This window comes from Schistocerca cancellata, chromosome 3 (genome assembly GCF_023864275.1).
Source record: "Schistocerca cancellata isolate TAMUIC-IGC-003103 chromosome 3, iqSchCanc2.1, whole genome shotgun sequence".
Lineage (NCBI taxonomy): Eukaryota > Metazoa > Arthropoda > Insecta > Orthoptera > Acrididae > Schistocerca > Schistocerca cancellata.
In genome coordinates, this window is record NC_064628.1 from 820,380,046 (window position 1) to 820,395,273 (window position 15,228).

Sequence of the window (15,228 nt, forward strand, 5' to 3'; positions counted from 1 at the left end):
GAGCCATGTTTTATCATTACGTAATCTGTGAAACCTTCCAGGTCTCCACGTCTCTACCATGAATGCAACTATCTTTCATGATTTTCATATTAAGTATTTGCAATGATTAAATTGCACTTTGTGCAAAATTCTACAAGGCTTCTGTCCGTTTCATTTCTTTCCCCCCAATTCATGCTCGTTTATTATTTTTCTACATATTTTTTTCCTTACTTTTGAATTCCAGTTGCCCGGTACAATTACATTTTCATCACCTACAGACCCCTAATTCCAGGATTATACAGTAGTGCTTACAGCTCTTGTTCTTATGGCACCAAAGCCAATCAATATTGTTTTCTTCTCCTTTATTACCATGCAAATGTGTCTAAATGATCTTACTGCCATTTATTCATTTATGCTGATTTCTTTTGTTTTTTCTGCAGAGTTGAAAGGGATTCTGTATGTGTATTTACTAAGAGATCTGAATTATCCGTATCACATCGATTAGTGTGTGCTGCTAATGCAAATATCTGGGTTGTTTCCTTTGTCGAATGTGGGGGTTTTACAATCTGTACAACACCCTAGAAACATTGATGCTGTGCATGCTGCTCAAATGTCTGTGTTCAAAGAGCACTCCAACTTCATTTCCTCTATACAAACTTCAAAATGTGCAAAAACTGAATCCTAATGATTGTGTACTGCACCTAGAAATATGTGAACAGCTTTTGAGGTATATGTAGCCTCTCCACTTATGTAAACCATGTATATTTTTTGATTAATTATTGTTGTGGAATATGGCCACTGCACTTAAAACAGCAAACATCAGTGCCAACAACGTAAACAGCACAAGTGTCACTGTAGTTTGATGAGCCCAAAGCTGTAAGTCTGAAGCATTCTGCACAGAATAATATTTGTCAGTATTTCAAGCTATGAGAAGTATTTCCATAATATTATCAGTGGTGTACACATAACTGAATTCAACCTGAAACTGGTACTCAAAAATGTAGTAGTTGTAAGATCAATTATGTAAATTACACCCCACAAATGATTTCAGCCAAGCCCCACAAACGAATCTGCTATGAGTGAGCTGTTCCTGTCCAGCAATGACTTCTGGTAGTGTGATGGTAAAGCTGAGTCATCCTATATCAGCAGTATTTGGTGGGCTGCTTGCAGTAAAAAAACGAAAGGGATTTGTGGGATACATAACATAGCCTACCCTCAGTATGTAAGGCATGTATTGTTAGTGCAGTTTTGGTGTGTGTGTGTGTGTGTGTGTGTGTGTGTGTGTGTGTGTGTTCGTTTTCGTTTTCTTTTCTGAATGCTAAAATCCAACAGTCTACAACTGAATGAGCCTCTCTGCTGTTCAGTGCCTTCCCACAAGACGCCGAAGTGGCGTAAACTAAAAAGGACTTACAATACGGCGGCCAAACATCCCCGAATGGGGACTCCCGGCCAACAATGCCATACGATCATTTCCATTTGTATGTGGTGTGTAATCTATCCTAATATTCATAGCACAATAAAAATAATCAATTTTTAACGATATAAATTACATAATTGGATACATAAAAAAACTACTCACCAAGCAGCAACCGGAGAACACACACACAAAAAACAGTTTTAGGTAGGCAAGCTTTCACAGCTAGTGGCTCCTTCTTCTGGCAGAAGTGTTGAAGGGTAGGATGAGGGGTGAAGAAAAAGAGGTAAAGTTTTGAAAAGTCACCCAGAACCCCAGTTCAGGGGACACTTACTGGATGGGATGAGAAGGAAAGACAATATTCATATGTTCACGGCCAGTGGATGACAGGAGGCAACATTTACAGTTACAACACATTAAGACTCTTAATGACCCTACAATAGTTATCGGAAATCTGTGTGTAAACAACACTGTCTGTTAAAGAGGTTACATAGTACTATGGTCTCACTGTCTGTATTCAAAGAGAGGGAGAAAACATTGAAGTAGAAAAAGTTTCTTTTTATCAACTCAATTAGTATGTACAATAATTTTTATCAGTTTTTGAAAATAAAAGTAGATTTACATGTAATACAGAGATTATATTAGCATTTGTACATTATACTTTTTCATTGCCATTCCAGGTTTCATTGGATGGCGATCTTCCCTGCAGTCTTGCTCCCTTGAGAAAGTTGGTCCATTCTACATTAGCCCAGTTCATACAATTGAGCCACCAGACCTGCCAAAACAGAAACCACAGCTTACAATTTTCATAGGCTGAGACTCAGTTTGTAAGTAAAACACACACACACACACACACACACACACACACACACACACACAAAACCAAATAAATAAAAAAATAAAAAAATAAAAAAAATCATTTGATAGGGCTGGAAAAGTGTCTACCATGTTCATGACAAAATTGCAAACATAACAGAAATGAATTTGTAAGCTTCACAATGATCTTACAAGCAGTGTAAATGATCTTATAAGCAGTGTAACTGAGAATGAACTACATTTTTACACTTTTGAGTGTTCCAGTAAATAGGAAACTTTAGTATTGTTCTTCTGTAGGAACCATGAACACAGTAAAGCTTCAACAGGAAATTTTTCAGTGATATAATGCACTCCTTTGATGTCACATTAACAATGTATGGTATGTTTATTTGCTACAATACGAGTAACATCAAAATGAAACAGAGAGTCACATAGACAGGTAGAATTTCAGCACATAAAACTTTACATCTAAAATGGTAGGTGGTACTGCGCATAGTGGCAATAGTAGATCAGCTTCTCTCAGGTACATTACAAATTTGTTCAAGCATGCAAAGAGGTTAGTAATGAAATTTAGATAGCTGAAGCTGTGTAATGGGGCACTGCAATATGATGTACTGTAGAACAATTTTGCTTAAGTGCAGAAAAGTCTCCATCTAGTATGGTTGTGAGAGTCTCAATAAACATGCTTTCAAGCCATCAATTATAGCTCTCATTAAGGTATGATATTTTTTGCTAACACTAAATCTATACAATTGAAACTATCATAAATACACAGCATGTTGAACTGGACTGAAACACTCTGAACCTAGAAGGGGGTGCATTGTAGTTACCAACTAGGTAATTATACCAAGAACACGTGACGATTCTATGAAAGAACGCAAAAGCTCTTCAGAATACATCAAATCTTACCGACCATTTTAAAATATTGAATGTGAAAGCTGTGTATTCACTTTAAGGAGGTTTGGGTTTCATGATGGCTGCTAGTGCTGAAGGACTAATGTTATGATTGCACTGCAGTATACAGTATATTTATTTACATACCGTATTTACTCGAATCTAAGCCGCACTCGATCTAAGCCGCACCTGAAAAATGAGACTCGAAATAAAGGGAAAAAAAATTTCCCGAATCTAAGCCGCACCTGAAATTTGAGACTTGAAATTCAAAGGGAGAGAAAAGTTTTAGGCCGCACCTCCAAATCGAAACAAAGTTGGTCCATTGTAATATGAGACACAATTTAGGTCGAATGAATGACGGTACTGCTACAGTAGTTTGGTTCGAGTCGTAAGCTTAGCAGTTAAGCTTTACTACGTAGCCATTGCTATGCGTCAGGCGCTCCGTCCGTATTTATACGGGTGCCCTTCCTTTTTCACGTGCTTCGTCTGGTTTGAATCGATTGCTTATTTTGCTTTGAGCTGACAAGTGCCGTTTTCTTTGTTATAGGTGTTTGCGTCACTCTTAAGCTGAAAATGCATTACTGCACTGTGTCATGCATTGTTTGTCGCATTCTGATAGTGCGTGTTTACGGCCTGTCGCGGCTCACGGCATGGCTTGCTTTTGTGCGCGCTACCGCCGCGTACAATTAAAAAAGAAAAGTGAGGAATCGTCTCATTAGCTAAATAATGGCAAGAGACTGCTATTTGTTGTTACTTACACTGCTGCTTTCTTTGATAATGATCAACAAGAATCAAATAATAGACTGCGTATGATAGAACATGTTCTGAACGAGAGTTAGGCGAAAATTTTTCTCCGTTTGAAAATCTTTGCGGCCGCTTCTTTATTACATCAAATTCTGCACAGAAATTAGAGTCATCTTAGATTTAAAAATCTAGTCACTTGCCGTGCTTCATTTCTGACTGTATCGCTGTTAGGCATAAGAATAATACGAATATAAACATGACACGATACGTATATTCTTCCGCGTTTGCTGTTGTCTCACTCTAGTTTCGTAGTTTATTAGGCAGACAGGATTTAAATGAGAGAGCAGCAAACACGAAAGAATACATGGCAAAATGTTTATATCCACATTATTCTTATGGTGAAGAGAATACTGTATGTGATTCAAATTTCATCAGGTTCCTATTAGCAACCATCTCTTCTCACAGATAGGAAAAAATTCAGAACGTAGAGTTGGCCATATTGACAAACATCCCAAACAGTCTTGCCAGTCAGATTTTCGTAGTACACTGAAATTGTGCTACATTCGAAGATGAACAATACGGAATTTGTATTTACTTCGTTGGATAATGTATGAAAATGCAGTGGTCGAAACTCGCGGCGGAGAAAAGAAAAACTCGTCTTCCACTTTTTTTTTTTTTTAATTTATTTACTGACACAGAGGTTTTGGCGCCAGTATTTATCTTTGTGCCTACAGAGCATGCGTGCGTAGCGCTACATATATTCGACGGCAGAAGTTAGTTGTGGCGGTACGTACCAACATTTTTCATAACTTCCGCTTGCTTTGCACTCGATTCTAAGCCGCAGGCGGTTTTTTGGATTACGAAAACCGGAAAAAAAGTGCGGCTTAGATTCGAGTAAATACGGTATATAAATTAGCCTGACACCACTCACAAGATAGTGTCATTTTCTTCCTCTCAACAGCTACTTGACACAGTGTCTACCACCCTCAGCATGCACAGAACAGTATAAAAGATTCTGCTGCAGCCCATGAGAAACATTGGTGTGTTTCAAATCTCACTGTGGGGCATTGCAATCAGAACAGTTAATTTGAAGTTGGTATCTCTCAACATTAAGACAAAAATTGATAGGGCCACCTAATTCCTTGGACTAATCACAATCCTGGCACACTTACTTAAGCCTGTATTACCTAACTTGCATTCACGGATGTCCTATTCTAAAATTGACTGGAGAACATGCCCTGAGTGTTAATTAATATTCTATCAATTTTACGGAATTGTGCTCTACATTCCTACTTTGCAAAACAAACATATAATGTGATTGGCACAATAATGTTAGAGAGGAAAATTGAGTTTACAATGATATTTAAAATTATTTGCTGATTTGGTAGAATAACAGAGTTAATGACTTATGGAATAAAAAGAAACAACTTTGTTCAATTAACATAATCAGAAATGGCTCTTTATGAACAATAAAAAATATTCCAATATGGAAACAATACATACAGTAATCAAAAATCTCAGTTACTTCTTTAGCATAGCCAGATATTTTTAAATATACAGTAATGAGATATTCAAAGAAAAGTTATTAACTTACAATAATAAGATATCAGTTGAGTTCTGTTATTGCTTTAAAATATAACCATGTGACATGTATTATAATAGTGCTAATATAATAAACATATTCTGTACAAAAACTATTTTCATTTAAATGTTAGTACTGAAACAAACCTTTTTACACCCCAAATCTTTTCTTTGCAAGTGTTGGAGGCAACTGTGAAATTAGGGTGGATGGGCTTACTTCAACAACAGCTAGTACGCCATCTGCCAGCCACTCTAAATGAACAAGATGCTGCAACAAAGAAAATTAGCAGCTTGAGTAACTAGTGTTTGAGCTTCAGTGTGTGTGTGTGTGTGTGTGTGTGTGTGTGTGTGTGTGTGTGTGTGTGTGTGTGTCTTTGCGGCTGTTACATTAACACAGTTGCCACTTCTAAAATCTGTGACTTGATGTTAAAACTATGACTGTACCATGGATAATGTTTATAAGAAAATTAAAGGTAACATAAAAAATAGCATGTAGCTGCTATACACAAAAGTTAAGCTGTCTATCTTTACTTCCTTTTCCCTCCACCAGGTTCACTTCCACCCCAGTAATTTTTTTTTTTTTTTTTTTTTTAAATCTGTGTTAACATGTATGTTTGGAGCTTTACAGTCATGCTAGAATTTCCACCATGATCTTTATTTTTTGATAAAATTCATTTAAGTATACTGTAAAATACTTTATCTCTTAGTAAGACAATGTGAAATAGAGGAAAAGGCCATCATTTACAGAGTCAAGAAAACACAACATTACTCACTTTGTATTTTTTAACAATGTGAAATGCGTGCACTATTGATGCAGCAGGTGACTGGCGTGAAATATTACTCTCTTGACTGTCTGAAGCAGGTGAATCTATTCTTGGTATTTTTGCTTCATTTGCAGGCAGTTCCTGGAATACAAAATAATGACTGTAGAACAAGACTAAGAGCAGCAGGAAATTATTCTAACCACTTAGTATTTTATAAAAATATAAGGAATACAATTTAAGTATTACTCCAAATAAACAACAATGGAGAAATCCTCAAAAGAGAAATAACAGTCTACAATCAATAACTCTTGCAAACAGGTATTACATTTCATTATTCCAGAAATAATATCTGCAATTGAACAGGGCCACTTTAAATAATTCCATGAGTTTCGCTTAGTACATTAAATCGTGAGAGATCCTTGGTCATTCATACATATTATAAAGACGCATCACTTACCTTCTTTTTGTCTACAATACAGAAGGTGCTGTCATCCTGCAACATTATCATATCTGGGTTTCTATTGTCAAATATGACATTTGTTACTGGGAAGTTCCGCGACAGCCACTGCTTGGGATGTCGACCGTCAAGATCTCGGGAAAACTTTGTGAAAGCTTTCCGTCTTAGATCATACTCAGTAATCTGTAAAGGAGCAAAAGAAGTTTTTCTCTGTGGTGTAGTAAGTGTACAGAATTAGGAAAGATGCTTGAATTTATCAGTTACTAACCTTGTGATCTGAATACACCACAACAAAATTATTGGTCTTACTAATGGCTGCTGCAGTTGCTGGACAGCGATAATGAGGAAGAGTCACATAATGCTGGAAAGAAAAGCAAATTAAATCAAAAATACAAAACAGAGATTACCATATTGTACTTCATGGAAGTTACAGTTAAGAATTTCCAAAGCGTAATTATAAAAGAAGGCAAGGCAAAAAATGTGGGTACCATAATTATCTGTACCTGTCTTTGTAGCCAAGATTGCTAATGCATGCACATGTCGTGGTGCTCAGTTCAGAGGTAGCTGGTTCAAATCTTGATGGTGAACAACATTTTTGTCTCCATTATGTGACCGGTATGGGGAGGAAAGATAGTGGCAAAAAATTCCTGATTATGGGACATTGTATGAATATGCCGGGCCAAATTCTGAACCTGCCCACAAAGTCTCAAAGTGAAGGCAAGAGACAAAGTTGATGTGAGCTATATGTCAATGGGAACATAGAGTTTGGTATTATTCAAGAGATTCTTCAAATGGTTCAAATGGTTCTGAGCACTATGGGACTTAACATCTATGGTCATCAGTCCCCTAGAACTTAGAACTACTTAAACCTAACTAACCTAAGGACAGCACACAACACCCAGTCATCACGAGGCAGAGAAAATCCCAGACCCCGCCGGGAATCGAACCCGGGAACCCGGGCGTGGGAAGCGAGAACGCTACCGCACGACCACGAGCTGCGGACAAGAGATTCTCTCTTCTTCTTTCATCAACAATGTGAACACAAAAATAATAAGCCACATGCCCTCATCACATCACTTATACTTGAGAGATAACTTTCCAATACAACTCTCACACACTGTGAAAGGAGGTGCCCCTGGATGCAAAGTAATAGAATCTTTCCAATTACGTGAACAACCCTACCTCTAGGAAATCACCAAGCCAAAAAACTCATACAACTTTATATCAAGCTGCATGGAAGAAAACTGACATTTCCCATCTGGTTTGATACTGCATGGCCTCACTATGGTGGATGGGCTTACCTAACTAATAGTGCCACAACTGTCAAAAGCCAAACTAGTGCGGTCATACACATTACACAGTACAATTAGTTTAATGTGTCATATTGCGATTCATCTGCCATTTGTAACTAAATCCATTTATGTTATGATGCTTAAAGTGCCATCTAGGGGGAAAATTGTTAATGAAAATTTCCCCCCTCCCCTCATACAGTTCCCCTCTTCTTCAATAATATTCTGTTCAAATTTGACATCATTCTGAGCAATTTTTTTTAACTGGAACTTCAATTATAAGCATCCTGTATATTATATCTAATGGCAAAAAAATACACTTGACCTTTATGAGGATGTCCACAAAAAAACTGACTACAAAGGAGATGCAGTAACAATGATTATTAAATATTAAGGGCAACAACAACATGTACAAAGAATTACATATTCTATAAGCTAGATGAAGTGGTAGTAGTGTCATATCTCAAGGAGTAGCTATAAATATTTAGTTCTGAGCAGGAGCATGCAGACAAAGTGTGGCCCAAGTTTACAAAAGTTGACCAAGCACTGAATAGTTATGTACCCAGCAGAACAGTTCATGATAGGAGGGACGCCCTTTGGTAGACAATCACTGTAAAGGAACTTCTAAGAAACGGTGACAGTTGCATAATCAGTGTACAGCAAAGTGTAGGATTATAAATAGAAAGATGATGTATGAAGTGAGTTTGCTGCCAAAAGGGCAAAGCATGAGGCAGTCAATGACTACCTCAGCAGAATCTTGGCGAAAGATCGCTCATAAAACCTGAAGAAATTTTGGTCACATGTAAAGGCTGTCAGTGGCACCAAATGTAGCGTCCTGACATTTCTGAATGACACAGGAACCAAAAATGTGGGTAGCGTAGCAAAAGTAGAAATGTTAAACTCTACTTTTAAATGTTCTGTTGAAAAGGAAAATACAGAATCAGTTCCACAATTTCCTTTTGTGCAACAGCAAAAAGCTGAATGTTATAATTTCAAGTTGCCGCCGCTCATACCTCACCTGTCATTCCACAACATCTTTGTGTCTGTACTTCCGCCTCGACTGACATCTCTGCCCAAACTCTTTGCCTTTACAAATGTCTGCTTCTGTCTGTGTATGTGCAGATGGATATGTGTGAGTGTGCGAGTGTATACCTGTCCTTTTTTCCCCCTAAGATAAGTCTTTCTGCTCCCAGGATTGGAATGACTCCTTACCCTCTTCCTTAAAACCCACATCCTTTAGTCTGTCCCTCTCCTTCCCTCTTTCCTGATGAAGCAACTGTTGGTTGCGAAAGCTTGAATTTTGTGTGTGTGTTTGTGTGTCTATCGACATGCCAGTGCTTTCGTTTGGTAAGTCACATCATCTTTGTTTTTAGATATTAGTATCAGTTTCAATAAAGAACAGTTCAAACCATTAAAATTAATGAATTTGCAAATGAGATAGTCCCCCTTTTAACAGCTATATTGTAGAATCCTATAACAAAAAACTGTGATCACTGGTTACATGACTTCTAGCCAAGGATCAAGGCTACATGTGGATGTGGTATTTTTTATTTCCACAAATTATTTGACTCAGTACCAAAAAATGTTTATTAATGAAAGTATTATTACATTGGTTAATAAACAAAATTTGTGAATGGATTGAGGATTCACTTAAAAAGTTTCAACAGGCAGTATCAACTAAAGAATTGAGGAATATTTTTCAGCCACAAACATATTCACCCACAGGGACCCCAAAAACGAGATTAGATTAATTACAGCAAGCACAGAGACATTTAAGCACTCGTTCTTCCCATGATCGAAACTCAACTGGAACTGGATGAGAACTTAACACCTCGTACAATGCTAAGTATCCTCTGGCATGCATTACACAGTTGTTTGCTGAGCATGTGTGCAGATAATCAATAAGTAAAACCCCTACCTGACTCCAGAAAATACTGCCTATCAGATGAACTTGACATCATCTTTTCGGCTCTAAGTCTCTGGCTTCCACAAACAGCTGTTTCATTTCTGATCTGAAGAGGTGGACCCACATTAACAAATTTGTACAAAATCAGACAGATACTTTTTAACACACTCCAAACATAGAAAAAATTTTGTTTTGGTCAATGTGACAACAACTTGCACAAAGCTTTTTCGTAGTTAAGTCTTGATATAAAAAGTACCAAATTCTTTTCATCTGATAAACCTTTGGTGTCAGATATTTCATATACCTTTTGTCCCCTATCATCCAATACTTTATTGTTCAGAGAGGTACCGCCTAGCTTGAGTTAACCCGCTTGTATCTTATCTGTTGATAATGGAAGAGTAGATTGCTTATAAATTTTTACCGACTTTGGATGAAACTCTGTGTGGCACAGCAGAAAAAAAGCAGCACAGTATGTGCCACTCAATCAATGAGGTCAACATCACTGATGCACATGCAAAGGTAAGTAATAAAAATATAACTTTTGTTGTATGGTGTGTTTATTACTGCATCCTCTAAAACATTTAGATTTATTTGGAATAAAGTGAAGTTAAAATGGTTTTTAGGTTGCAGAAATTCAGTTTTACGAAACTGGAAGTTTTAATCTTTCACTATTGAACTAATTCTTTCCTCAGATGTAGCAACACACTCACATTTGTATGCACACCACTCATTCATACATGACCATTATCATCTCCACGCACTTTTTCTACTTCCTGGTGCTTCCTTGTCAAATTCCCAACAGCACACACTTTCCACCCACTTACCATACACACCATGACACACTGACTTCCCAGCCACCCTGTAGCAACCAACTCAACTGCTCAAAACACACAACAGCCATAAATATTGCACTCTGTGTCCCACATTCTCCTCCAACAAAAGTATTCCTGGATGTTTCCACCACCTCCATTGACACATATAAATCTCCCTGGTCCTGTCTGCACCACATATACAAGGTGGTCCATTGATCATGACTGGGTAAGAACGAAACTTGTATAGTTTGAAGGGGAAACCAGATAGCGCTACGGTTGACCCACTAGATGGCGCTGCCATAGGTCAAACAGATATCAACTGTCCCCCCCCCCCCCCCACTTTTTTTAAAAATAGGAACCCCCATTTTTTATTACATATTCGTGTAATACGTAAAGAAATATGAATGTTTTAGTTGGACCACTTTTTTCACTTTGTGATAGATGGCGCTGTAATAGTCACAAACATATGGCTCACAATTTTAGACGAATAGTTGGTAACAGGTAAGTTTTTTAAATTAAAATAAAGAACGTAGGTACATTTGAACATTTTATTTTGGTTGTTCCAATGTGATACATGTGCCTTTGTGAACTTATCATTTCTGAGAACGCATGCTGTTACAGTGTGATTATCTGTACATACCACATCAATGCAATAAATGCTCAAAATGATGTCCGTCAAACTCAATACATTTCGCAATAGGTGTAATGACATTCCTCTCAACAGCGAGTAGTTCGCCTTCCGTAATGTTCGCACATGCATTGACAATGCGCTGGCGCATGTTGTCAGGCGTTATTGGTGGATCACGATAGCAAATATCCTTCAACTTTCCCCACAGAAAGAAATCGTGGGACATCAGATCTGGTGAACGTGCGGGCCATGGCATGCTGCTTCGATGACCAATCCACCTGTCATGAAATATGTTATTCAATACCACTTCAACCGCATGCAAGCTATGTGCCGGACATCCATCATGTTGGAACTACATCGCCATTCTGTCATGCAGTGAAACATCTTGTACTAACATCGGTAGAACATTACGTAGGAAATCAGCATACATTGCACCATTTAGACTGCCATCGATAAAATGAGGGTCAATTATCCTTCCTCCCATAATGCCGCACCATACATTAACCCGCCAAGGTTGCTGATGTTCCACTTGTTGCAGCCATCATGGATTTTCCATTGCCCAATAGTGCATACGGTGCCAGTTTACGTTACCGCTGTTGGTGAATGACGCTTTGTCACTAAATAGAATGGGTGCAAGAAATCTGTCATCGTCCCGTAATTTCTCTTGTGCCCAGTTGCAGAACTGTACATGGTGTTCAAAGTTGTCGCCATGCAATTCATGGTGCATAGAAATATGGTACAGGTGCAATCGATGTTGATGTAGCATTCTCAACACCAATGTTTTTGAGATTTACGATATTCACGCAATTTGTCTGCTACTGATGTGCGGATTAGCCACAACAGCAGCTAAAACACCTACTGGGGCATCATCATTTGTTGCAGGATGTAGTTGACGTTTCACATGTGGCTGAACACTTCCTGTTTCCTTAAATAACGTAACTATCCAGCGAACGGTCTGGACACTTGGATGATGTCATCCAGGATACCGAGCAGCATACATAGCACATGCCCGTTGGGCATTTTGATCACAATAGCCATACATCAACACGATATCGATCTTTTCCACAGTTGGTAAACGGTCCATTTTAACACAGGTAATGTATCACGAAGCAAATACTGTCAGAACTGGCGGAATGTTACGTGGTACCACGTACTTATATGTTTGTGACCATTACAGCGCCATCTAACACTAAGCGAAAAAAGTGGTCCAACTAAAACATTCATATTTCGTTACGTACTACACGAATATGTAATTAAAAATGGGAGTTCCTATTTAAAAAAACGCAGTTGATATCCATTTGACCTATGGCAGCGCCATCTACCGGACCAACCATAGCGCCATCTGGTTTCTCCCTTCAAGCTAGACGAGTTTTGTTCTTTGTAGTTTTTTTGTTTGGAGCTTATTTTGTGAGATATTTGGCCCTGTCACGATCAATGGACCACCCTGTATATGTGGTGCAGACAGGACCAGGGAAATTTATATGTGACCACCCTGTATATTCCTGCTCCTTGTACCTAACAGACCTGCTGTACACCTTGTCTTCAATGTAGCCCACAAAAAGGAGTCACATGTGTTCAGATCCGGAGAATATGGTGGCCAATCAAGGCCCACGCCAGTAGCCTCTGGTTACCCCACAGCCAGAATGCAGTCCCCATAGTGCTCCTCCAGGACATCAAACACTCTCCTGCTTCAATGTGGTTGAGCTCAGTCTTGGATAATGGGGATGAAACAATCTTCCACACCCTTCACATACTGTTCGGTGGTCACCCTGCCATGAAGGAATATTGCACCAAGTACTCTGACTGGACACTGCACACCACACAGTGCACCAGAGGGTAAAGAGACCCTCAAACGCACCAGTGTTGCTTATTGATAAAACCCATCCAAATGAACATAGGTTTTGTCATTAAACCAAACCATATTCACATCAAAGTCCTTTTCATCAATTCTGTGAACAATGGTTTTGGCAAAACAACCGTTGTTCTATGGCCCTTGGGCTTAAGGCTCATGGGTTTGAATTTTTTATGGGAAGAGATGCAGGTCATCAACAATAATTTGTGGCTGGCAGTGTCTCACAGTTGACTGCCACCCGTTGTGCTGCTTGTCTGATCGATTTCCTGGGGCTGGGTTGAAACACCATATTTGTCTTCTCTATGTTTTCAGGTGTTTTCACCCTTTCTGGACGACCAACATTGCCAACACTGTTGACACGACCGACACTGACAACACTCTCATCATCATGTTCTCTCAAACTTGCGAATCAAATTCTTGATTTTTAACACACTTGGACCAGTTGTCTTCAGCTTGAACTTGGTCACAAACTTCCTTTGAGCCACAGCTGGGCTGTTATTGCTTGGACAGTAGCCTTCACAAGCTCTATACAGCCAGGCATGCTGGATCATAACATTTTCATGTGAAAATGGCTAACAACATGTGCATGCTTTTTCCCACCATGCCCTGTGGCCAATTGTGCAGTTTGAACGTCCTAAAACAAACCATTCAGAAATTATGATGACTTTATTTCATACTGTTCAATAATTTTCATATCGTGCGCGCGCGTGTGTGTGTGTGTGTGTGTGTGTGTGTGTGTTTTATGTCTATGGAAGGACTTGTCCAGTAGTGTAGTCACCTTTCAAATATACTTTAAATGTTCCTCTCTGTTGCCCAACACCTCTTATGTGGTTCCATTATTTAGTTTTTATCCTCAAAATAAAGTGTTCATTTTCAAAAATCATACCATAAATGTTGATAAAACCAGGATCAATGTTCATTAGAAAATGAAGATTTTCATTTTTGTCAATGAGTTGATTCCTGAAACAAATCATATGTAACAAATAAAAAACCAGTTAAGTTTGAGTAGAACTCGCACTCTCAGGGTTCAGTACGAACATTCTGATGAGTGAGTTTGCAAGTATCAAAACACATGTTAGGGCAGTATTCTCTCACTGCATTGGCTTCGAAGCTTATATTTTATACACCATCAAGGGTAAGATATTTGCCATGAATTTCAACTTTGACACCTCTATCTCTTCTGAGGAAAAGGCTCTTAATAGACAGGCAATAAAGTGATCCCATAAGGATTCCGTTTTTACCAACTGAGGTACAGAATCCTAGGAGAAAAAAAAAAAAAAAAAAAAAAAAAAAAAAAAGAAAGAAAAATAGGGTTTCACGTATCATTGACGACAAGATCATTAGAGATGGGAGCACAAGCTTAGAATGAGACAGCACATGAAAGAATAAAGGATTTGCCCTTTTCAGCAGAACTATTCCAATATTTGCCGTAAGTGATTTTGGGATATGACGTAAAATAGGGTTTGTGAATTATTAGCTCATTCACCATCAGGTCAGTCAATTATGAAATCCAAAGATCTATGAAAGCAAGGAAAAGAAAACAGAGCTTACACACTTCTCCAGCAAGGAAGAAACTGGGAGGGACAGGGAGTGGGAGAGTAAGTGGGAGCTGAAATTAACTGTTAATATGTAACTATACAAGGCGTTTTCGCTGAACAAATGGAAATGTTAGGATACTGGCGGCATGAGGATCACGTACAACAATGGCAAATAAAGAATAATCAGTTAATAGATATGTTGTTTGGAAACATTACATTAAAAAACAACAGCAACGACTGTCTCAGGAAACCATACACTGACACACTCGCAAAGTAATGGACTTTGGATTAGTGCAGTGTGAATGAACTCTACTGAAAACAAAAGTATAAATTATCTCCAAAAAGAAACTAAAATCAAATGAAGAGAAGAAATTTTCCACACAAATGCATACACAAATGTTATGTGGGACACATGTTAAGACTTTGTAATCAAATGTTCTTATAATCAGCAACTGAGAAGGAAAGGTTATAGGTAAAAAAATCATACAGGGATTAAGCTGTATCAAAATTTAACAGCTTTGTTGTACAATTTTTTCAAAAAATGGTTCAAATGG

At 38.2% G+C, this 15,228-nt stretch overlaps 1 protein-coding gene across 1 annotated transcript in view; it reads right to left on the reverse strand.

The window, feature by feature from the left end:
- Positions 1 to 1,930: 1,930 nt before the first annotated feature.
- The window catches only part of LOC126175878 (U3 small nucleolar RNA-associated protein 4 homolog), a 68,758-nt gene continuing 55,460 nt past the window's right edge, over positions 1,931 to 15,228 (reverse strand). Inside the window, exons 12-16 of the mRNA XM_049922919.1 lie at positions 6,918 to 7,010; positions 6,650 to 6,832; positions 6,202 to 6,333; positions 5,576 to 5,696; positions 1,931 to 2,168 (exon numbers count right to left, since the gene is read on the reverse strand). Of these exons, the coding sequence (XP_049778876.1) occupies positions 5,580 to 5,696; positions 6,202 to 6,333; positions 6,650 to 6,832; positions 6,918 to 7,010 (525 nt within the window). The 3' untranslated portion in view covers positions 1,931 to 2,168; positions 5,576 to 5,579. The remainder of the gene's footprint in view (positions 2,169 to 5,575; positions 5,697 to 6,201; positions 6,334 to 6,649; positions 6,833 to 6,917; positions 7,011 to 15,228) is intronic.